The following is a 24,049-nucleotide window of genomic DNA, read 5'->3' as shown; positions in this document are numbered from 1 at the left end:
GTTCTGCCTAATGGGTTGGCTTGCTGATTCCTCTTAAACCTCTAGGAAATCCTTTGTAAAACAGCAAAACAAATGTTAGTTTGAGTACTGTTTCACCACCCTGCTCCATCCCCCTACTCTCAACAAAAGAAAAGCATTCCCAAACTATAGGCAAAAGAAATATGTTCTCAGTCCATTAATTTTTCATCTGCTGTGATCTCAGTTCACAGTTTTAGCACATTGCATTATTTTGTGATCTGATAGCAGAATATCAGGAACTAATGGCTTCCTTCCCTTTAAGAAACCTTAAAGTTAGAACTTTTTTTTTTTTTTTTTTTTTTTTGAGACAGGATCTTGATCTGTCACTCAGGCTGGAGTGCAGTGGTGCAATTATAGCTCACTGCAGCCTCCACCTCCTGGACTCTATCCTCCTGCCTCAGCCTCCCAAGTAGCTGGAACTACAGGCATGTGCCACCACACCCAGCTAAATTTTCTATTTTCTTTTAGAGACAGAGTCTCACTATGTTGCCCAGGCTGGTCTCAAACTCCTGGGCTCAAGCGATCCTCCCACCTAGGACTCCCAAAGTTACACGCATGAGCCACTGTGCTTGGCCTAGAACTCTATTTTTGGCATTTCTTTCTAAATGAGTACATTGAAAGAACATTTAGGTTTCTAGGCTCCTCATAATTTCTGAATGGGACCCGCTCTGCTCTGCCTCTGAAAGGAAAAGAAAGGCTGAGGGCTCAAAGACAGAAAAGTCAATGTAGCAGAAATTTGATTTCCTTCAGATGGACATAGTCTGAAAGAAATCTATCCAGCTGTTCTCTATGGTGCTTATATGATGGGTGACAGCTGTCCCCATCTACCTGTCCCTGGCACTGTGCCTTCACACTGGTCACTGTGAAAAGCAGATCACACTGGACTCAGAGGCCAGAATCCAGGACAAGATCCCCCTTCTCATCTTGAGCCCATCACATCTTTGTATAGCTGTTAATGTAGCATTTACTTCTCTATGGGAAACTCTTGGGTTTTTAACCCAAGAAGAAATTGTAAAGCATTTAAACTAGTCAGAAAATAAGATTCTGATGGTAGCGATCAAATAAAGAGATCATAGGAAAATTTCACTTCCTCTCAGTTGATATTGATTAATAGCAAGGATCAACTACGCCCACCTCTTCCCAAGTTTCTAAAGGCTACCATAATATTTGTAAACAACAAATTTATCTAATATTTTTTACAACTTGCTAATCAAGGAGGATTCGTATTAAAACAGACAATCAGTTTCTAAAATGTTATCCCTGAAAGGGAATGGAATAGAGTATTTTTAGCTGTAAGAACCTACCAGTCTGTTTTTTCCCTTTGAAAAAAACTAATGTTTGAGATTTGTGTCTTTTTATCTGAAGCAGTTACTCCATTAATAGTAAAGATGCCTCGGGAAAGTCAGTGAACCAGAATAGTGCTCTTGCACCACTGAGGGTGCTAGACTGGCTTTGTGCATCTTATTTCCTAAGAATATCAGTTTTTATTATGACCTTAATTATAAATACCTATATATAGGAGTAGGATTTTCTCTCACCCAACCCTACTTTAATCATCACTTAAGTGTAAACCACCACCTCCCCCTCTTTCCCTTTACTGAAAAAAAAATGCACTTTAATTCCTAAGGAGAGTGGCTGTTCCTGGCCCTGAAACCAGATTACTTCAGGAGGAGAGTTAAGGAGGGAGAACTCTTACCAGACCCTGTGAAATGAACCAAATTTCTTAATGTAAACACACAAGTAATAACATCCACTTTTAAGTGGCCCCCACTCCATGCCAAAGGGAAAAAGAACCACCAAATTGAAAAAGGGTTCTAAATACCTGTCCTGATTTTGGAAGTTTCACTGGGGAAAAACTACCTAAGATTATTTTCACAGCTACCAATTTGTCAGAAATTTTGGTGGTGGTTTGTGGGCGGCTGAGATTTTTTAAATTAAAAATCAAGTGAAAACACAAAGACTCTTAAGATATCCTGATTTGTGTCATTTCTAAGTATCAGATTTGTTCTCCCTTCATTTGACAGGTGTTCTCAGTCTCTCCTCCTGTAAGATTCTGTCCTTCCCCTGAAGACAAGCCAATAGTTCTTGGTGGGGTTGCATGTCTCCTAGAGCCCCAGGACCCCTGTCATGTCGGGGAAGGTGGGAGGGCAGGAGGGTGGGCAGAGACTCGGGTTGGGGGAGGGAGATTCAAAGAAAGAGTGAAAATATGGGTTTATATAAACATATTTAAAGCAGTTTAGCAAAAGCTTTCTCGTTGAACAGCTTTAAGAACAATGTGAATGAAATCTTAGCAACTTGGTTAGTAATCTGAGAAGTCTATTAATGTATACTTGAAATTCTGTTTGTATAAAAATGCATTTTCCCCTTTATTTTAACACTGTGTAAAAGAACATTATGCATGTGAGTGGTTTGAGAATTAAATGGTTTAATACTCAGATTTGAATCTGTCTTTTCTATATATAGAAACTAATTTGTTTAAATTTTTGATATGTTTTAGTGTGATGGAAATACTCAGAATTCACTCTCCCTTCCCTTTCTGGCTCTCTACCATCTTTTATCGCTCTCTCCCTCATTTTCTTGATCCATATGTGGTTACTGGGTAAAGAACAACTTGAAGGCATCATTTTACCAAATGCCCCAATAGCATGTTTCCCCTTTCCTTGTCTTCATTTCAAATGCAGAGTCCATTTATAATGTGAGATGGAAGTAGTTGTATTTATTTTTACTTCTATTCACAAACCAAAATAGGAAGAGGTGCAAAGAATAAGAACATTTTACTTAACACAAGGGTTGGCTACTCTGCCCATGAAGATAATAGTGTTCAGAGGAACTTCTCTTATAAAAACCAGGAAAGGCCTGTTGGCCTTGAAAGTCACCCTGTTGGGGTTTAGCGAACGGCCAGCAATCACAACAGCGGTACTTGCAGCTGCTTCACTGCCTTCTTCATTTACCTGCAGGTCACATGGGAAATAAAACTACATTAGCCACTCTGCCGTTCATTATTGGCAGGTAAATCATCCACAGACACAGCAATTCCTCAAATGCTTTTGTTTTCCAGTAAAAAGTACATTTGGGTCAGGTTGGATTCCCTCCAGAATCCTACTTCTACTCATTCTTTCATGCAGAGAATGTAAGGTACTTGTGTTTGTCCAAGCCTTGTGCTAGGTAATAAGTGTAAGAGTTCCATTCAGGTAACCCAGAAATCTGAATGTACACAGGTTATCACATTTCTGGCTGGTACCGCTGTAAATGGTTTTACAGCAGATTTTTTTTTGTGCCAGCCGCTGAAAGATTTTTGGCTCAAGATCTGAACTCCATAGTTGAAACAGTTTCACTCTCGGAGCATCAAGATCCAAGATACAGCTACTCCAAAGAGCCACACAGGAGCTAGGGCCTGTGAAAAGAGGTGGGTTCTCTGGCTGGACGAGATGCCATTTTCTTGGAGTAATAGACTGAAACAATGGTATTTGAACATGGCTGATAAGCAGGTCTAGGGAAACACCTTCAGAAAATTTTGCCCCTGGACCCAGAATATCACTAAAACTCTGTTTCTGCTCTTAATGAAAGTACATGATTAACCAGCTCCCTGGGTTTTGTGGAGCTGGTTGATGATGTCTTCTCCTTCCTTCTCACTCTTCCTTCCCCTTCTTTTGTTCCTCCCTTCCTTACCCGCTATCTCCCCATATTACCTATTTCATGCTCATTCCAGCACTAAATTTATTAGCAGACTAGAGTGTTTGCATGACCAGGATCCTTTTATTCAAATCAGATTCTGGTTTTTAATGGCTTCTCAGATCTACCATTAGTTGGGGTCCTGTTTATTAAGGATTCCCAGGGTTTTCAAAGAAAACAGCTTTGTTGTAAGAACCATGGAAAAATCTTACATCATTGTGTACTGGGCTCAGGTGGATAAAATGAATCCAGACCTCTGCTTCTTCCTAGCAGTAACTCAGACCCCTCAAGGAGGTCTGAGTTGACCACTTCTAATTGGAGTCCTTACAAGAGGATATTCAATGACAGTTAAAACCCTGAGGACTCAATTTCCCTTGCAGTCTGCCTAAGTATTCTTTCTTCCAAAAATCCATGTGAAAGAGGGTGTGAGCAGTGTCATCTTAACTTCCAAAACCATTAATACAGCACTCTTGTAAAATCCCTTGTTCTGACCTCAATACCTCTACTCTTGCTATTGTCTTAAAGGTCATTGACATTCATTGTCCTATAGATTATATCCCCACACTGATGATTTTTGTACTTAGCCTTTCTGTCCACTCCAACTCCTGCTATCATTTGAGGCAATTAAAACATATCAGTAGGCCGGGCACAGTGGCTCATGCCTGTAATCTCAGCACTTTGGGAGGCTGAGTCGGGTGGATCACTTGAGGTCAGGAGTTTGAGACCAGCCTGGCCAACATGGTGGAACCCCATCTCTACTAAAGATACAAAAGCTTAGTCGGGCGTGGTGGTGGGCACCTGTAGTCCCAGCTACTTGGGAGGCTGAGGTGAGAGGATCGCTTGAACCCAGGAGGCAGAGGTTGCAGTGAACTGAGATCATGCCACTGCACTCAAGCCTAGGCAACAGATCAAGACTCCATTTCAATAAAAAAAAAAAAAATCTCATTAGGAGACCCATTCAACACCCTAGTCTCCCATTTCTTCCATCTCATCAAACCTAATGAGCATTACCTTCATTCCACTTAAGCAAACCTGTCCATGGCTACACTTTGGACTTGCCATCTCAGAACTGCTCTCCACCTTGGACTTGCCATCTTAGAACTACTCTACCTTTGAAATTATATTAATAGCATCCTTTTCTCAGACTATAACCTTGTGTTCTTTCAAGCTATCACATTTCCTCACTCCCGTTAAAATTCCACTTTCCTCTGAGTTTGATCCCAGGATCTATATTTACTTAGCACCATTCTCTGAAACCTTTCTCTTTGACTACAACCTTCATTCTTTTCGATTTCTTCAATTCTAGGAACTTCTCTACCATTGTCAAATCTCCTTTCCCTCACAGCCTGGCTCCCGCAAAAAATAATCTATACCAGTGGTTCCCAAATCTCATTGTGCATAAGAATCCTCTGAGGAGTTTAGTACATACACAGATTCTCAGGGCCCATCCCAGAATCTCCAGATAAAGCTCCCCAGATAACTACTGCTGTTGGTCCATAGTTTTGTGTTTACTTAAGAACCAGAAGTTCCACATGCTGTACACAGCTATTACTCTAACACGGGGTTCCATGCACACCTCAGTTGGGGGAACACTAGGTTAAGTGATATTCAACCATTTTCTTTACTGTGGGACTTCTCAGACCTCAGCATGCCAGTGTGTACTGTTCATCTCCCATGAGAGGATATGCATTTATTTGACCACCTTTTTGTTTCCTCCAGTGTAGTCTAGTGCTCTTGTTGTCTGGAGCACACCTTAAGACACTGATGCACACTCACCAGCTTCCCTTTCTTACCTTCCATTTGCTCTTTATCCATTACAATTAGGCATGTGGCCACACTATTCTGTCCTCAGGGAAAGGTAAGCTATGGGCAGTCTCCAAACTTGTTTTTTTTTTAAGATTTTTTGGTAGAGACAGGGTCTTACTGTGTTGCTCAGGCTGGTTGCGAACTCCTGGGCTCACGTGATCCTTCCATCTCAGCCTCCCAAGGTGCTGGGGTTACAGGTGTGAACCACCATGCCCAGCCCGGGAGTCTTCTTACTTGATGCCATCCATTTTCTTAAAACTTCTCCCTGGGTTGGCCAGGTGCAGTGGCTCATGCCTGTAATCCCAGCACTTTGGGGGTGCCAAGGAGGGTGGATCACCTGAGATCGGGAGCTCAAGATCTGCCTGACCAACATGGAGAAACCCTGTCTCTACTAAAAATACAAAAATTAGCTGGGCGTGGTGGCACATGCCTGTCATCCCAGCTACCCAGGAGGCTGAGGCAGGAGATTCGCTTGAACGTGGGAGGCAGAAGTTGTAGTGAGCTGTTGCACCATTGCACTCTAGCCTGGGCAACAAAAGCGAACAAAGCTCTGTCTCAAAAAGAAAAACAAAAAAAAAATTCTCCCTGGGTTTCTGCGACCCCATACTCTTCTGGTTCTCCTCATGCTGTAAATTTCTTCTTGATGACCTTTGCTGGCTTCTTTTCCTGTATCACGCTCCCTAAATGTTTGTGTTCCCGCTTGACCTGCTGCAGAAGAGGTAGTGGGAGGGAAGGCAAAACAATCACACCATGAGGGTTTCGGGGAGGGCTGTATTATAGCAGGCCTTGTGAGGCCTTTTGCATGCCTTAACACTGGAAACAGGCCTTTTCCACATGTGTTCCTGTTGTTCATGCATCTCCTGTCTGTACCCTAAGAGCTAGTGGAGCAAGAACTCCAGAGTTAGAAATCACACGAAATACTGAATAATAAAGTGGCAGAAAAGTAGCATAGGAAGAGAGTGGGGCAGGTGTACTCACCTCAAGAAATGCCTTATGGAATGCATCTGAGACATAGAGGTCATCCCGGCCTTCTGCAACAATACCTGGAAGGAAGACCGGAGAAGGCTTTGTGAGATGGGAGAAAGTTGGCTTCAACCCACAGATGGGAATTCAGTTTGAATTAAGAGATCCTTTGGGCCTTTTTGAAACATAAGAAGAAATCCTAAATCTTCACCTAATCATACTCTCACAATGAATATGTGTTAAAAATAATAAAGTACTTTGGGGGCCGGGTGCAGTGGCTCACACCTGTAATCCCAGCACTTCGGGAGGCCAAGGCGTACAGATCACCTGAGGTCAGGAGTTGGAGACACTCTGACTAATATGGTGAAACCCTGTCTCTACCGTGAAAATACAAAAATTAGCCAGGTGTGGTGGCACATGCCTGTAATCCCAGCTACTTGTGAGACTGAGGCAGGAGAATTGCTTGAACTCGGGATGCAGCGGTTGCAGTGAGCCAAGATCACGCCACTGCACTCCAGCCTGGACAACAAGAGCAAAACTCCATCTCAAAAATGATAATAATAATAATAATAAAGTACTTTAGGCTTGTTCAGCGTGGCTCCTGATAATTCATTCTCAGGCTTCAGCTTTTTGTGGGAGAGAGAAAGGGCAAGACTCTGTTCTTACAGAAAAAACTCGCTCCATCCAGAGGGAACATCTTTCTTTCCAGTCTGGCAACATTTTTAGTTTTCAAAACTAGCTTAAAGACAGCCCAATAGCGCAGTGGCTCATGCCTGTAATCCCAGCGCTTTGGGAGGCCGAGGCAGGTAGATCGCCTGAGGTCAGGAGTTCAAGACCAGCCTGGCCAACATAGTGAAACCCCATTTCTACTAAAAATACAGAAATTAGCCAGGCGTGGTGGCAGGCGCCTATAATCCCAGCTCCTTGGGAGGCTGAGGCAGGAGAATCGCTTGAATCTGGGAGGTGGAGGTTGCAGTGAGCTGAGATTGCACCACTGCACTCCAGCCTGGGGGACAAGAGCGAGACTTCGTCTCAAAAAAAAAAAACATAAAGCCCAATAAAGATAAATCTAATTACTTAACCTCATAAACTTATTTTATTATTTATTTATTTAGTTATTTAGTGATAGGACCTCACTCTGTTGCCCACTCAGGCTGGAATGCAGTGGTGTGATCACAGTACACTGCAGCATTGGCCTCCCGAACTCAGGCAATCCTCCCAGCTCCGCCTCCCAAGAAGCTAGGACTACAGGTGTGCGTCACCATGCCTGGCTAATTTTTTTTATTTTTTTGTAGAAACCATCTCACTATGTTGTCCAGGCTGGTCTCGAACTCGTGGGCTTAGACAATCCTCCCACCTCAGCCTCCCAAAGTGCTGGTATTACAGGCATGAGCCATCCTGGCCAGCCAACTCCCTTAAAAGATATTTTAATGCACCAGGTGTGGTGGCTCACGCCTGTAATCCTAGCACTTTGGGAAGCCAAGGCAGGCGGATCACAAGGTCAAGAGTTCAAGACCATCCTGGCCAACATGGTGAAACCCCATCTCTACTAAGAATACAGAAATTAACCAGGTGTGGTGGCACGTGCCTATAATTCCAGCTACTCAGGAGGCTGAGGCATAAGAATCGCTTGAACCCGGGAGGCAGAGGTTGCAGTGAGCCAAGATCGCACCACTGCACTCCAGCCTGGGCAACAGAGTAAAACTCTGTCTCTAATAATAATAATAATAATAATAAATGTCAGTGAGGCCTGTGTAATGGGAACCAAATTTCCCCAGCTCTTAATATCTGTCTCTTTGCTCTGAATTCCAATGCCCCTTCAAATTCCTCTCCACCTGGTCCTGTCTCCTCTACCTGATACAGACTCACAGGGCACCAGTGCTGGCTGGGCCCATGGAGATCCAAGAACAAACTTCCCTTTTACAGAAGAGGAAACTGAGGCCTCAAAAGGAAAAGAGATCTCCACAAGTTAGCAGTAGAAACTAGGATCAGTATCCAGGAGTCCTGACTTGTTGCTCCTTTCCATTCTTTCTCCAACTCTTCCACTTTTGGTCAGACTACCTTGCGAGTAGAGAAGGGAGGAAACTCCTTCCTAGACAAACCTGGGAGTTTGGACTTTTCAGGGCTGAACAGATCGACAAGGCCCATGTCTTGCAGCTGTTCCTTCAAACTGAAGCTGTCCTCAATGCGGAAGCGGGGCATGTGGACCACCAGCATCATCTCCTCCAACTCATCCAGCCACTCCTGCAGCACCTCTGGGGTGAGTTCCTTCTCCACCTTGGCCAGGCTCTTCTCAGGCTTGGGCAAGATGAGGACCATGGTGATGTCATCACCTTTGAAGGGCAACTCAAGCACCTGGGTGCCTTCAGCCACGCGCCGATAATGGAACTTGCCTTCCTGGTACATCATAGATGCTGAACATGACTCTCCATCAGCCTTGTAAAACAGTTCCTTCCTTGTGTTCTCAGGGCTGAACTTTGACTTCCACAGGCCCTGGAAGAGAATCACAAAGTAAGAACACAAACATTCATAGGAGGATAGTTATTGACACAAGACATATCCATATTATAGTGTTACATTAATATATAATTATTCGGAAAAAAGACTGGCGGGATATGCACAAAAAGGTTAATAATGACTGTGTCAGAATGATGGAATTATGAGTAGGTTTTTCTCTGTGTACTTTTCTGTATTTCCCCAGATTTTCAGCTGTGAGTATTTGCTTTTATAATCATAAAAATAAAAACCAAAACCAAGAACAATCTAGAAGCCTCTCTGCAAGTCTCTTCTTGAGTTTAAATCTAATTGCTTTGTGCTGTCTGCCTTCCACCAACTTTTTTTTTTTTTGAGACAGAGTTTTGCTCTTGTTGCCCAGGCTAGAGTGCAATGGCACAATCTCGGCTCACTGCAACCTCCACCTCAGGGTTCAAGCAAATCTCCTGTCTCAGCCTCCCAAGTTGCTGGGATTACAGGCACCCGCCACCACGCCCAGCCAACTTTTTGTATTTTTAGTAGAGACGGGGTTTCGCCATGTTGGCCAGGCCGGTCATGAACTCCTGACCTCAGGTGATCCACCTGCCTAGGCCTCCCAAAATGCTGGGATTACAGGCGTGAGCCACTGAGCCTGGCCCCACCAACCTCTTTTCTCAGGGCCAACCTCCAAGGTCCTGGGCTCTGCCAGACACAGACACAGATAACAGGCAGAGGATGAGTCTTGACTGACTTCCTCTTCAAACTGGGAGGGACCCTGAGATAGAAGACACACTTTTCAAAATTACCATTCTTTATCACTTTCTAGCTCTTTAATTTGGGGACAAGCCACTTAACTCTTCTTCTTTTTTGGGTGGGGGGACAGGGTCTCACTCTGTGTCCCATGTTGGAGTGATGCAGAGGCAAGCTCATGGCTCACTGCAGCCTCAACCTCCCAGGCTCAAACTATCCTTCCACCTCAGCCTCCCAGATGGCTAGGACTACAGGTGTGTGCCACCATGCCCAGCTAACTTTTTTATTTTTTGTAAAGACGGGATCTCCCTGTGCTGCCCAGGCTGGTCTTGAGCTTCTGTGCTTGAGTGATCCTCCTGCCTCAGTTTCCCAAAGTGCTGGGATCACAGGTGTGAGTCATCATGCCTGGCCCATTTAACTCTTCTGAGTGGTGATTTCTCATCTGTAAAACTAGGAGCTGATGATAGCTAATATTTACAGAATGCTTACTGTGTGCCAGGCAATTTTCTAAGCATTTCGCATGTATTAACTTACACCTTATTTACATGCAGTAACTACCTCAGTATCCCTATGTGGTAGATGTATCATTATTACCACATTATAGGTGCAGAAATTGGAGCATAGAAAGATCTCGGGTAACTCACTCAAGTTCACGCAGTCAGAAATGGAAGAGTCGGGATTTAAAATTAAGTAATCTGTCTGAGTGGCCCAGGTTTCATTTGTGATGTTGTGAGGATCAAGAGGGCTAATAAATGGCAAATTGTTCTGCAAACTGTAAAGGGCAAATACATATGGTGGAAATACAGTCTGCTCTATACTTGGGGAGGGGAAACCATAAGAGACAGAGCGACTGACAGCAGCAGCAACTGGCTAATCCCCTGGGCCCTGTGGGAGGGAAGAATGTACCTGGAGGCACATCCCAGGATGGGCAAAATATGCCACGATTCTACCTGCCTTAAACTGGTGGCCCCCTGAGTGTCAGCAGTCTGCTTATTCCCACTCCCCTCTTCCTTTTCCTTCCCAAATGTAATCAAGTTGACAGAGTCTTCAGAACACTACCCTGAGGAAAACAAGGCCTTCTGCATCGGTAAATAATAGCACCTCCGCTAAGTCTGAGGTGAGCCTGTCACCTAGAAGCGCAGAAGATTTAAGCTAAAACTGGACTTTACAGGAAAGAAAACATTTTTAAAAAAGATAAAATAGGCCAGGTGCAGTGGCTCATGCCTATAATCCCAGCACCTTGGGAGGCCGAGGCGGGCAGATCATCTGAGGTCAGGAGTTCGAGACCAGCCTGGCCAACATGGTGAAACTCCATCTCCACTGAAAATACCAAAATTATCCAGGCGTGGTGGTGGGCACCTGTAATCCCAGCTACTTGGGAGGCTGAGTCAGGAGAATTGCTTGAACCTGGGAGGTGGAGGTTGCAGTGAGCCGATTGCACCATTGCACTCCAGCTTGGGCAAAAAGAGCAAGACTCTGTCTCAAAACAAAAAACCAGCAAACATACAAAAAATAAAATATATAAAAATAAATTTTAGAAAATAAGATTTAGGCAAAGGGAACTTTGGGTCATTGTAGAAGCTGCTCCAGGTGGTGGGAAAAAAATCGCAGCACTAAAGATTGTGAACACATTGACTCTCATTTCGTTCCAGATTTCAAAATGGAGTTAACTGGACAGCAGAATCACATATATATGAGAGTTTGTCACTGCGCACACCTTGCAGTGGGACGTGATGGGTTTGTTTGTGTGCCCACTCTGCCATCAGCCTGGGGACACTACCACACCTCCCTGGACGGTAGCCCAGCAGCCATGGTTCAAACGGTTCTGGGCTCTCAGCAAATGTTTTGTCTGCCCAGACCGTGCATGGACCATTTCTCAGAAAGGATCTACCTACACATGCCCAGTAGTGTTAAAGAGGATAAGCTGGCCGCATGTGGTGGTTCATGCCTGTAATCCCAGCACTTTGGCAGGTCAAGGCAGAAGGATTGCTTGAGCCCACGCGTTCAAGACCAGCCTGGGCTGTGGCATACAAAAAAATAAAAAAATTCATCTGGTATGGTGGCATGCACCTGTAGTCCCAGCTACTTGAGAGGCCAAGGTGGGAGGATCATTGGGATCGCTGGGAGGTCAAGGCTGCAGTGAGCTGTGATTGTGCCACTGCACTCCAGCCTGGGTGACAGAATGGGATTCCGTATTTAAAAATAAAATAAAATAAAATAAATGGAGGCGAGAAGGAAATAGGGCAGGGACAAGGAGGCAGAAGCAGGACCTTTGGAGAAGTTGATTCAGCTCTGCCTTCTACTGTCGGAATCTGTTCCTGTAGCCCTTAGGCTTTTTTTGTCCATTTAGATTGACCTGCCGGCCGGGCGTGGTGGCTCACGCCTGTAATCCCAGCACTTTGGGAGGCCGAAGTGGGTGGATCACGAGGTCAGGAGATCAAGACCATCCTGGCTAACACGGTGAAACCCTGTCTCTACTAAAAATACAAAAAATTAGCCAGGCGTGGTGGCGGGCGCCTGTAGTCCCAGCTACTCGGGAGGCTGAGGCAGGAGAATGGCGTGAACTCAGGAGGCGAAGCTTGCAGTGAGCCGAGATGGCGCCACTGCACTCCAGCCTGGGCAACAGAGCGAGACTCTGTCAAAAAAAAAAAAAAAATTGACCTGCCCTGCTGACCTGTGCCTGTGTAGCTTTAGGCAGTCCATTTGCCCTCTCAGGACTTCGGTCTCACCATTTAAAAAAAAAAAAAAAGGTAAGCTGAAGAGCAAGAGGAAGTCCCTGGGGTCTCTCCAGGGCCATTCTGAGTACCTTGAAGTAAATGGTGTTAACCAGCACCAGAACAGTGAGCTCGTTGATGGCTTCCGGGGGAATGACGTCGGTGATTCGGCCTTCCGTCTTATTGGACACCCATTTGTTGATGGCCGCTCTGGATTGCTCTGCATTTTCCTGAGGAGAACAGAAAATAAACCTACGCACCTGTGCTATTCAACTGGCTTCTCCATTTTCCCAGGCAGCATTTTATTTTTCTCACCATCCCTCTGCCCTTTCCCGCCATTTGATTAAGAAGCCATCGCTCTAACCCAAATTGGGGAAGCCTCACATATCTAATATAGTTCCATGAATCTGTCCTGTAGTTGATAAATATTATCAGAAGAAAAAGAACAAAAAGAAATAGGAAGAAATAAATGAAAAGAAGGGAGGCAAAAATAGTCTGGGAAAAAGAAGATAAAATATTATTTTCTCTGACTTTGGAAAATCTTAACTCACAGAAGTAAAATTTCCAAGGCATGTTCCAGGGGGAGCAATGAATGATTGCAGGTTATATGGGGTTAGCAGGTTATACAGGGTTGGCAAGTTATATGGAGGAGAGAAATGCCCATGCAGTCAAATACATTTGAGGAATGCTGATTGAATGAAGCCAACAGATTTCTTTGTTTCAGAGTTTCTCAGAACCTTCAAAGGCCCATGTGCTTCATGAATCTCCAAGAGGAGAATATAACATGCATCATGTACCAACTTTATTTGACCATGGTAACTGTTCAAATTAAGTAAGATATCTTGTAGGACTGGCATCTTCAAAACACTCTTTGGTATATATTTGAAGTTGGTGGATGGAATGAAGAATTGATTATTTATTCACGTTTTCTGGGCAGTCACTACAATCTAAGCATGGATACCATTGATTTCTCAGGTTTCAAGTAAGAATAACTATTCCAGGGGTTCTGACTTGCAGTCAGCCCTCCAGCAATCTTCAGCAGCAAAGCAGTGTGAATTTGCATGCTGTTTCTCCACCTCCTCAATCTCTGAGTGGAGAGGAAGAACTCGGAGGTCAGGAGTAACATCTGCAACTCACCTTGAAGTCCAGGGGCTGGAGCTTGGCTCCATATACCAACTCACTGATGTCCTGGTAGGTCTCATTGAAGGTAAGGGATTTGTCTCCAAAAAGGCGATTGGCTGATACTAACTGGGAGGATTTGTTGGCTTTTCGATAGAGTCGGCAGTTCAGTTTGGCAAAGAAGAAGTGGATCTGATCAGATGTTTTCTCAGATATGGTGTCAAATTTAAATACCTATAGAAGTAAAAAAAAATGGTGGTGGGTTTGGTGGGCAGCCTAGCTAACATGGGTGGTGAGCACATGCTGGTCAGTCCCTGACTAATAGCCACCTCAGTTGTGAATTCCTTCAAGCACAGTACCTGGGACAGCATAAATGCTCACCTCTTGTGTTCTGATGAATAAAAGGATAAAAGAAGAATGAAGGGTAGGAAGGATAAAGGGAAAAAGAGAGACTAGGTCACCACCTAAAGTCTCTAAAGGGCTCTAGATCAACACACAGATGTTTTCTTGCTGGAATGGGAAAAGCCCTCTTGGTGATTCTGGACAGAGAAGAGAATCAGGACAGCGTCCTTCTTGTAACAAACACTTTTGTGGCATCTACTGGGGCCAGCTGCTCATGGAGGCTCTGGGATATTGATGGTAGGGGTGAGAAAGGAAGAGTGAATCTATCAGCAAGGGATTAAACAGGCTCAGAATTAAAGAGTCTCAGGGTTGAAAAGGACTTAGAACTCATCCATGCTTTGAAGCTGGAATCCCCCAGTGCCCATCTTCACCATCCCCAAGGCAAAATGGGCGAGGCTGTTCCCCTCCTGCCCTTTCCATGCTCTCTCCTCAGGCTACAAAAGACCTTTTGGTTTTGTCTGTTCTCTGCCTTTGGTTTTCCTGATTTTGTTCCAATAGGCACTTTTTTAGGGGGGGGATTATGCTTTTGATCAAAAGCTTGGTGCTGAATTTCCCTCTTCTCCAGAGAGATTCAGTCTCACCCTGCTTTCCCAACACATGCCGTTTGTGTAGAGGGGGGGACCCAAGGAACTTGTGTGGTTTGGAAGCAGTGTTCTGTTCTGTTCTTCTTGTAGGAAGGGTTACATTTAAGATCTTACTTGGGGACAGAGACATGAGGGATATGGAAGTGCTTTGAGACCAGTACCAATGTATACAAAAATGACTGAAGGGCCCAGAGAAGGCAGTATTACGTGTCTTAAGAGTTGTTTTTTGGTTTTTGTTTTTTTTTTGAGACGGAGTCTCGCTCTGTCCCCCAGGCTGGAGTGCAGTGGCGCGATCTCGGCTCACTGCAAGCTCCGCCTCCCGGGTTCACCCCATTCTCCTGTCTCAGCCTCTCCGCGTAGCTGGGACTACAGGCGCCCGCCACCATGCCCGGCTAATTTTTTAACATTTTTAGTAGAGACGGGGTTGCACCGTGGTCTCGATCTCCTGACCTCGTGATCTGCCCACCTTGGCCTCCCAAAGTGCTGGGATTACAAGCGTGAGTCACCGCGCCCGGCCTCTTAAAAGTTTTTAAACCCACAATTTCTCTCAGGGAGTGAAGACTTGGGTTAACTGATCCCAGAGCCCTGAGCAAAGGTGATGAAGTTCTATGGAAATTGACCACTAGAATAGAAGGAACCCTCCTAAGACCCACAGACTTTAGTGTCCAAGTTTCAAATAAGCACCATATACCATCTTGAAGGGACTCATGCCTCCCTATTGATGAACTCTGCTTCCAAAGTGTGATCCAACCTGAAGAAAGACTGTCAGGCAGCCAAGCCAAGGATAGATTAAAGATCTAGTGTTTCCATCCATGACTTATCATAGCCCCAGAGGCCAACAGTGATCAATCAATCCATGACATTTCATCTTATCATGTCCTACTTCCCTCCCACAAAAGGCAGTGGGGGGAAGGGGGTGGGAACTAAGTCACTGAGCTGAAATGATCCATACTTCCCAGAGCCAGAAAACACTCTCACGTCCTTGAGGCTTCTCTTGGCTTTCCTGGGCCCCTGGTCTCAATACACCATCCTAGGCCCAGTGCAGTGGCTCATGCTTGTAATCCCAGCACTTTGGGAAGCCAAGTCGGGCCAATCCCTTGAAGTCAAGAGTTTGAGGCCGGGCGCGGTGGCTCATGCCTATAATCCCAGCACTTTGGGAGGCCAAGGCAGGTGGATCACGAGGTCGGGAGTTCAAGACCAGCCTGGCCAACATGGTGAAACCCCATCTCTACTAAAGATAAAAAAATTAGCCAGGCATGGTGTCGGGTGCCTGTAATCTCAGCTACTCGGGAGGCTGAGGCTGAGAATTGCTTGAACCCGGGAGGTGGAGGTTGCAGTGAGCTGAGATCGTGCCACTGCACTCCAGCCTGGATGACAGAGCGAGACTCCGTCTCAAAAAAAAAAAAAAAGTTTGAGACCAGCCTGGCCACATGGTGAAACCCCATCTCTACTAAAAATATAGAAATTAGCTGGGCGTGGTGGCGTGTGCCTGTAATCCCATCTACTCAGGAGGCTGAGGTGGGAGAATTGCTTGAACCTGGGAGGCGGAGGTTGGAGTGAGCCGAGACTGCACCACTGCACTCCAGCCTGGGCAACAGAGCGAGACTCCATCTCAAAAAAAAAAAAATACTATCCTAGAATTTTTTTCCACAAGAGCCCATATGCCTGATGTCACCAGATGGTAAAGCTACTCTTCTTCCACCAGAGGAGGGACTGGCACAACACATTGCCTGGCACAGAGGAAGTGCTGAATGAATAAATAAATAAGTGATCAAATGAATGAGTAAGCATATAGATGAAAGAATTACTAAAAAGATAAGTTGAAAGAAGATACAAGCCTTCCCCCCTTTTAAGGTGCTCAAAAGAGGAAACCAGGATTTAAAAAGTAGATAGCCAAGATTCCTTGGCTAATTTTTTAAAAAATGATTTTCAAAGGGAATTATAACACAGTAGTGATTCAAAGGGAATCGTAATGCATAATGAGCACCTCTAGTGGCCTGCATTGTCAGTTGAGGAGTCACTGGACTTGGACCTATGGAAGCCCCAAAGGTGCTCCTAACAAGGTGGCTGGGCAGAAGACCTTTGGGTAGTACCTCCATCAGTTGCTGGAGGGTGTCATTACAGGCTCCCAGCTTGGTCATAGCAAAAGCCGTGGAGATACTCAGGGGTGACAGGAAAATGTTATCATTGTCATTCTTGGAATCTGCCAGGTGCTGATAGAAAGTGGTAGCAAAGCGGGAATTGGCCTTGGACAGTTCCCAGACACGCCGGTTGGTGGCCTCAGGGATCTTCTGTTCTGAGCCCTCATCCTCAGTTGCCTTCTTCTCCGGGGAGCGGTAAATGCACATGGGATTCATGGGAATGTCCCGTGGCTTGGCTGTGCAGATGTCCACAGGGCTCCTGTGACAGGTCACACAGTCCCAGAAGCCAATGAGCAGCAAGGACAAAAGATAAACCTTCCTGCAAGGAGACAAAATGCCGAGTTAAGCTAGGCTGCGACCCCTAGCCCCACTGCCCACCACAGGGTTGCCCCAGTAAAGCAGAGGATTCCAGCCCACCTGGTGTGACCAAGAGAAGGGTTAAAGCCTTTGAACCAAGTACAAGGGCCCAGGGCAGGTTCAGTCCTAGACTTCTTGCCAGGGGATAGTTCAGTTGCCTGGACATGGTCATGTTGGAATTAGAATCAACTGATGGTTATTTGGAGTATTATGTGCTCAATTCCCCATGCTGGGAGAAAAAAGAATGAGAAGCTTCCTGTTTGTGACATGGAACGTGCATGCCTAAAAAATCGGCTTTAGTGCCCAGTGAAGAGTCAGGGTGGTAGGGGGAGCCATCTACAGAAACTGTTTGGGGAAGGACTCTGATAGATGCAGCAGAGAGATTTCAGCAACACAAGAGAAGTAAGAAGAAATGGATGGAGCAAAGGCAATATCTGGCCAGGCGCGGTGGCTCACGCCTGTAATCCCAGCACTTTGGGAGGCTGAGGCGTGCAGATCACTTGAGGTTGGGTGTTCGAGATCAGCCTGGACAACATGGTGAAACCCCATCTCTACTAAAAATACAAAAATTAGCTGGGTGTGGTGGTGCACACCTGTAGTCCCAAGCTACTAGGGAGGCAGAGGCAGAATCGCTTGAACCCAGTGCGAAGGTTGCAGTGAGCTGAGATTGTGCCACTGCACTCCAACCTGGGCGACAAAGCGAGACTGTGTCTCAAAACAACAACAACAAACAAACAAACAAAAACAGTGGCAATATCTGCGTGCTGAAGATTCCCACCTCTCTAGTTCCAGCCCTAACCCTTCCACTGCACTCCAGACTGACTATTTGCTGGACAGTTCCACCAGGAACTCCTACAAGTTCTTTAGGGAAACAGGACCAAACTGAACTGGTAATTAATTCTCCCCCACATGCCTGCTCATGTGAATGGGCTCAGTGAATCCCGTACGGAAACCTGAGAATCACCCTGGATTCCTCCCTCTCTCCTCCTCATTTAGTCAAACCCCAGAGTCAATCAGTTCACCCCAGAGTCAATCAGTTCTGTTTTTTTACTCTTTCACCAGTTATTGCCATTGCTTTAGTTCAGGCTCTCATCCTTTTTTATTGCCTGGAATTTTTTATAGTCGCCAACATGGATTTAATGAAGGTAAATGAAGCTAATTTCACATTTTTAAAAAATGAGGTAGTTGGGACACTCGATGAAGCAAATCAAGAGATAAAGTCTCTTGTAATATTTTTTGTAGATAAGACAGGGTGGGGCAGGGGCTGCCTCCAGCTGGTTTATGGTTCCTGGGTGTACACAAGGGAGTCTGTCTGTGGGTACTGGATCTTCCCATCTTCTCCTGGGAGAGAAAGACAGGCACCCAGTGCAGATTCACGGACGTGGTCTGCGGGGCAAGCGTGGGGCAGGCTGGAAGCTGGGGCAGCTGAGGGGGACTTGCCTTCTTGCGTGGTCTGAGTCCAGTTCTGCAGCCCTTTCAAGAACAGAGGTGCAAAGCCGGAGAGAAGCAGCGGCACCAAGGGAGATGTGGAAGGCAGGCTGAAGAAGCAGAGAGAGAGAGGAGAGGACCCTGCCATTCATCTTCCCATCTCCACTGCCTTCGGTTGCCCACTCTGTCTTTCAGCTACATTTGGAAATGCCACTTGAGGCTGAGAGGACCCTGGGAGGGCTATGAAGCACAAATTAAAACCAAGGCGGTTGCGCCACCACCCCGTTTCTAGCCTCCTGTGACAACTCAGATGAAGAAGGTAGTGTGTGTGGCGTTGAGGGAGGGACAACTCTCACTGTGAGAAAAGGAAGCAGTTTCGGCCCTTTAGTCAAAGGTCACTGGGATTTGGGTGGGGGTGGAGTGGGGTGGATCTGAGTGGAAGAAAGAGCAAAAAGGTAGTGAGGAGGTCCTCATGGGTAACATTTGCTCTCTTCCCGGATATATGGCAGGCCCTGGGGATTCCCCTTGGAGCGTCCCCTGGATCCCGTGAGTGCTGACGTCCTGCACAGCATCTTTACACCAGGGATGACACACCTCTTGTTTCTTAGGCTAGGGACGCAAGGTGTAGCTTAGGAAAGGCCTTATCCCGAGTGGGGGGTGGGAGGGAGAGCGCTTGAAATGACGTCTTCCAAACAGGTCTTTGACTGTAACTACCAGGGAGAGGGCCTGGTCTTCTCAAAGGTGTTGGAGGTCATTCCTGTGAGTCCTTTGGAGGTCAGAAAACCCAGTGGGGGCAGGCAAGGGGAAAGCTCACCCCTCTTACCTTTTTCCAGAGGTTACGGTTCCTATCACATTGGAATACATGGTCGCTGATCTTCCACAGGGCTGGGCAAGTAGAGACAGTGTGGTCTGAGGCAATCCGTCTGAAAACTGGTTCTTTCCTCTAAATCTCGCAGAGGTTCCAGAGGCCAGGGTGGGGCAGGGAGCTGGTCAGGATGGGGAACTGAGGTCAAAGGCTGATGACCAGTTCCCAGGGTTAAGCAAAGTGTAGAGCCCAGTGTTGTTTAATCAGTAGAGAAGTTTTAAAGTTCAATCAGGCCCAGGGAAAGCCTGAGCCGCCTCTCTTGCGCACGCTCCCTCGCTCTTCTCCTCAGCTTTATAGAAAAGGAAAAGGAGAGTATGATCATACCCTCAAACTTGGTTAGGAAATACCTGACTGAGGAGAAACTTGTCTGCAGGATTTTTTGTTTCTCGTTAACCAAATCCGAAGATAGAAATAGTTAATGTCCAAAAACTTCTAGCCTTCTACCTGTAATTCCCTCTCTCATAGTTTTCTTTATGGAGAGAGGGAGAGAGAGAGAGAAATATCTAATTAGAGGAGGCAAAGAGGGACAAGCTGCTACCTTCAGGCATCTGAGCGCCAAGGTGTCCCTGGCGCAGACAAGGAAAACACAATGGTTACACCTGTGGCCCACAGAGAGACCCATTCCCCAGCAGCCCTGAAGTGGTGGGACAGGGACAGAAGAGCAGGGGTGCGAGCAGCTAGGAAATACTTAGCAAAACTCTACCGGAGGATCAGGAGGCAGAATGTGGGGTAGGTAAAAAACCCACATACAACTGCTGAAATAAAAACAAACTAAATTATATTTATGTGTATCGTTATTTTTATTAGTTATTGGGGAGATTGGGTACATTCAAACTAATGGAGATAAAGGGCAGGTTTGTTTACATTTCCCTCTTCTGAAATAGCCAAAAGCTCCACCACAAGGTTTGCAGCCGCCGAGTTCACAGGGCACGTGTGCCTCCTGTTGTGTGATCAAGGACTCCTTGTAGTTGCTGTTGCAGTCATAGACATTTTAGAGAGCTCTTCGTTCAGGAGAGAGGACGTCTCTCCTGGGCTGAAGCTGTGTCTAAGTTCTTGGCTGACTCAGACCCTGGATCCTTTGAAGCCCTCCATGTGCAGTGTGAACAGTTGCCAAGAACTGTCCCAAAGGGCCCCAGAATGCCCAGAGGCTCATCTGTCACCCTAAAGACTATTGAAAAGGCTCCTGTTCAACCACTTGAATTCAACAAATACATGAGTGCTACTTGTGCCAGCAGACACTGTTCTTGGGGCTGGGATTCCATTCGGGGGACACATACAGCAATCACATAAAGAATCAGTATTTTAGGCCAAGCGTGGTGGCTCACACCTGTAATCCCAGCACTTTGGGAGGCTGAGGCAGGTGGATCACCTGAGGTCAGGAGTTCGAGACCAGCCTAGCCAACCTGGTGAAACCCCGTCTCTACTAAAAATACAAAAAATAGCTGGGCCTGGTGGTGGGTACCTGTAATTCCAGCTACTCAGGAGGCTGAGGAAGGAGAATCACTTGACCCCGGGAGGCAGATGTTGCAGTGAGCCGAGATCATGCTATTGCACTCCAGCCTGGTTGACAGAGCAAGACTCCATCTCAAAAAAAAAAAAAAAAAAAAATCAGTATTTAAAAAATAAATATGTAACGTGCCAGTCAGATGTTAATAAGGTCCATAGAGAAAACTATAGCAGGGCAAGTGTATAGGAAGTAGTGGGAGGAAGTGGGGAGGGCACCATCTGAGAACACGTGGTAGGAAAGGCCTCCCTTAGGAATCATTGTTAGGAAACCAGAATGAAATGATGGAGGGGGCCATATGAATATCTTTAGGAACAGTTGTCCAAAGAGAAATCAGAAATACAAAGACCTTGAGGTTTCAGGAACATGCTGTTGAGACCTATTGTTCCAGCTTATAGGAGTTGTGAGGTTTGTGTCTTGCCAAGAAGGTCCTTGGAGGAGGGCAGATGAGGGGCCCTGCAGAAATAGAGGTGATTTGGTGAACATCTGCTGGAAAAGATTAGGATGCAGATACTACCAGGTCAAGGAATTAAGAACTATAACATCAGGGTTTGTGTTTAATTTGTTCATCCCGGCTGGATGCAGTGGCTCACATCTGTAATCCTAGCACTTTGGAAGGCCGAGGCTTGAGGCCAGGAGTTCAAGACCAACTGTGAGACCCCACACAGTGAGACCCCCATCTCCAGAAAATAATAATGATAAGCTGGGCATGGTGGCATGAGCCTATAGTCCCAGCTACTCAGGAGGCTGAGGTGGGAGGATCGCTTGAGCCCAGGAATTCAGATTGCAGTGAGCTGTGATCACACCACTGCACTCCAGCCTTGGTGACAGAGTGAGCCCCTGTCTCAAATGTTAAAAATTAAGTTATATATATTTTTTAAAAGTGTTCTGCCAGGCGTGGTGGCTCACGCCTGTAATCCCAGCAGTTTGGGAGGCTGAGGTGGGCAGATCACTTGAGGTCTGGGGTTTGAGACCAGCCTGGCCAACATGGTGAAACCCTGTCTCCACTAAAAAATACAAAAAAAAAAAATTAGCTGGGCTGGTGGCATGCACCTGTAATCTCAGCTACTCAGGAGGCTGAGGCAGGAGAATCACTTGAACCCGGGAGGTGGAGGTTGCAGTAAGCCGAGATTATGCCACTGCACTCCAGCCTGGATGACAGAGCAAGACTCCATACAGGTTTAAGCCACTCTGCCTGGTGCATATTCTTTTGTTGTTGTTGTTGTTGTTGTTGTTGTTGTTGTTCTTCTTCTTCTTCTTCTTCTTCTTTCTTCTTCTTCTTCTTCTTCTTCTTCTTCTTCTTCTTCTTCTTCTTCTTCTTCTTCTTCTTCTTCTTCTTCTTCTTCTTCTTCTTCTTTCTTCTTCTTCTTCTTCTTCTTCTTCTTCTTCTTCTTCTTCCTTCTTCTTCTTCTTTCTTCTTCTTCTTCTCCTTCTCCTTCTCCTTCTCCTTCTCCCTCTTCTTCTTCTTCTTCTTCTTCTTCTTCTTCTTCTTCTTCTTCTTCTTCTTTCTTCTTCTTCTTCTTCTTCTTTCTTCTTCTTCTACAGATGTTAATTTATCCCATCACTGGTGATTAACTTGGATTACAAGATTGTGTCTGCCAAGTTTCTCTGCTGTAAAATTACAATGTTCCCCCTTTTGTTAAATGTCTTGTGGGGATATTTCACATACTTGACAGTATGCAAATATATTGTTTTCCATCAAATTTTCACCTGCTAATTTAAGCATCCCTCAATGATCCTTTTGCAAGACTTAAAAAAATTTTTTAAATTAATCTTTTTTCTGAGATAGGGTCTCACTGTTGCCCAGGCTGGAGTACAGTGACACCATCTTAGTTCACCGCAGCCCTGAACAACTTGGGCTCGAGCAATCCTGCAATCCTCCCATCTTAGTCTCCCGAGTAGCTGGGACTACAGGTGTGTGCTACTGTGTCTGGCTATTTATTTATTTATTTTGAGAGGGAATTTCACTCTTGTTACCCAGGCTAGAGTGCAATAGCGCAGTCTTGGCTCACTGCAACCTCCACCTCCTGGGTTCAAGCGATTCTCCTGCCTCAGCCTCCCAAGTAGCTGGGATTACAGGCATGCGCAGCCATGCCCTGCTAATTTTTGTATTTTTAGTAGAGACGGGATTTCACCATGTTGGCCAGGCTGGTTTTGAACTCCTGACTTCAGATGATCCGCCTGCCTCGGCCTCCCAAAGTGCTGGGATTACAGGTGTGAGCCACCACACCCAGCCCCTGCAAGACTTTTAAAGCACTCCTCTCTCCCTGTTATTTCCATGTGTCTCTGAAAAGGATTATCACAAAAACCATTAGAATTAAAAGAGATTAAGTTAGACAATACACTAGGCTGTGAGGAAACAAGCTGTTTCATCCATTGCTCTTCGGGGTACAAAGTGCCATAACTCTTTGTAGGTCCTTTGTAGGGAAATGTGGAAACACCAAAATTACAAATGCATGTACCCTGTGAATCAGACAATCCACTTCAGGAAATTCATCCTACAGCTACACCTGCATGGGTTTCAACAAGGTTAGCTGTCATGACCTGATTCATAATAATGAAAAGTTGGACACCACTTCCATCTGTAGGAGATTGGTTAAATAAACCAAGGCACATCCCCACAATGGAAAACTGTGCCATTGTATAAAAGAATGAGGATGCTCTATATGGATGTACTGATATGGAAGGGTCCTTAGGATAATTATGTGGGGAAAAAGCAAGCTGCAGAAAGTGTTTATAGTATGCTATGCTTTTTGTAACACAAAGTGAGGATGATGGGGTGAGGGGTGGCTAGAGACAAGGGTGGGAGTAGACTTATCAATATGTACCATCTTATTTAGTTTTCTAATGTTGAACATGTCAATGTATCACCTATTCAATACGTCTTGACTTTATGACACAAGAGTGTCAGTGTTGTATTCACACGGAAGCTTGGGGAGAGAAGAGGAGCAGGGCAGGATGAGGGCAGTGGCAGCACCAAAGAGGAACCTGAGGCAGGCTGAGCATCTGGCTGGTGACAGGGGAGAAAAGGAGAACACGTCTGCAGGTGGAAAGAGGTGTTTAGGTGTGCCACGCCTGTGAAAGTAATTTCTAATGGCTGTATAATATTCAATAGTCTAAAACTTAACCATTGCTTTAGTGTTAGACATTAGCTGAGGTCAGACTCTTTAAATGTTTGAATATGATTTATGATCATATAGGTGCCATTTTAATAGGTGCTATTTAAAAACACTATATACCAGGGTCTATACTAA

The 24,049-nt window shown here is 45.5% G+C and overlaps 1 protein-coding gene across 2 annotated transcripts; it reads right to left on the bottom strand.

The window, feature by feature from the left end:
- Positions 1–471: 471 nt before the first annotated feature.
- Positions 472–19,402, bottom strand: SERPINC1 (serpin family C member 1). 2 transcript variants are annotated; one of them, XM_030823958.1, is made up of 8 exons: positions 19,250–19,358; positions 17,059–17,227; positions 16,594–16,960; positions 13,533–13,748; positions 12,488–12,625; positions 8,562–8,952; positions 6,475–6,539; positions 472–2,969 (listed from the first exon to the last, which is right to left on the bottom strand). In XM_030823958.1, the coding sequence occupies exons 3-8, from the start codon at positions 16,855–16,857 to the stop codon at positions 2,793–2,795; spliced, it is 1,251 nt and encodes a 416-aa protein (XP_030679818.1). In that variant the 5' UTR covers positions 16,858–16,960; positions 17,059–17,227; positions 19,250–19,358; the 3' UTR covers positions 472–2,792. The 2 variants fall into 2 exon arrangements, with proteins under 2 accessions (XP_030679818.1, XP_003258952.2); XM_003258904.3 differs by lacking the exon at positions 17,059–17,227 and having other exon boundaries at positions 2,710–2,969; positions 19,250–19,402.
- Positions 19,403–24,049: the final 4,647 nt, after the last annotated feature.

Source organism: Nomascus leucogenys, chromosome 12 (genome assembly GCF_006542625.1).
Source record: "Nomascus leucogenys isolate Asia chromosome 12, Asia_NLE_v1, whole genome shotgun sequence".
NCBI lineage: Eukaryota > Metazoa > Chordata > Mammalia > Primates > Hylobatidae > Nomascus > Nomascus leucogenys.
Note: the sequence above shows the minus strand (reverse complement) of the source record. Positions and strands in the feature narration are given on the sequence as shown.

Excerpts from the sequence above, each read along its gene's own strand:
- SERPINC1 (XM_003258904.3), bottom strand. The coding sequence starts at position 19,290 with ATGTATTCCAATGTGATAGGAACCGTAACCTCTGGAAAAAG. Across the intron at positions 16,961-19,249 it reads ACCGTAACCTCTGGAAAAAG|GAAGGTTTATCTTTTGTCCT; the intron begins GTAAGAGGGGTG and ends GTCTCCTTGCAG. Across the intron at positions 2,970-6,474 it reads TCCATAAGGCATTTCTTGAG|GTAAATGAAGAAGGCAGTGA; the intron begins GTGAGTACACCT and ends TGTGACCTGCAG.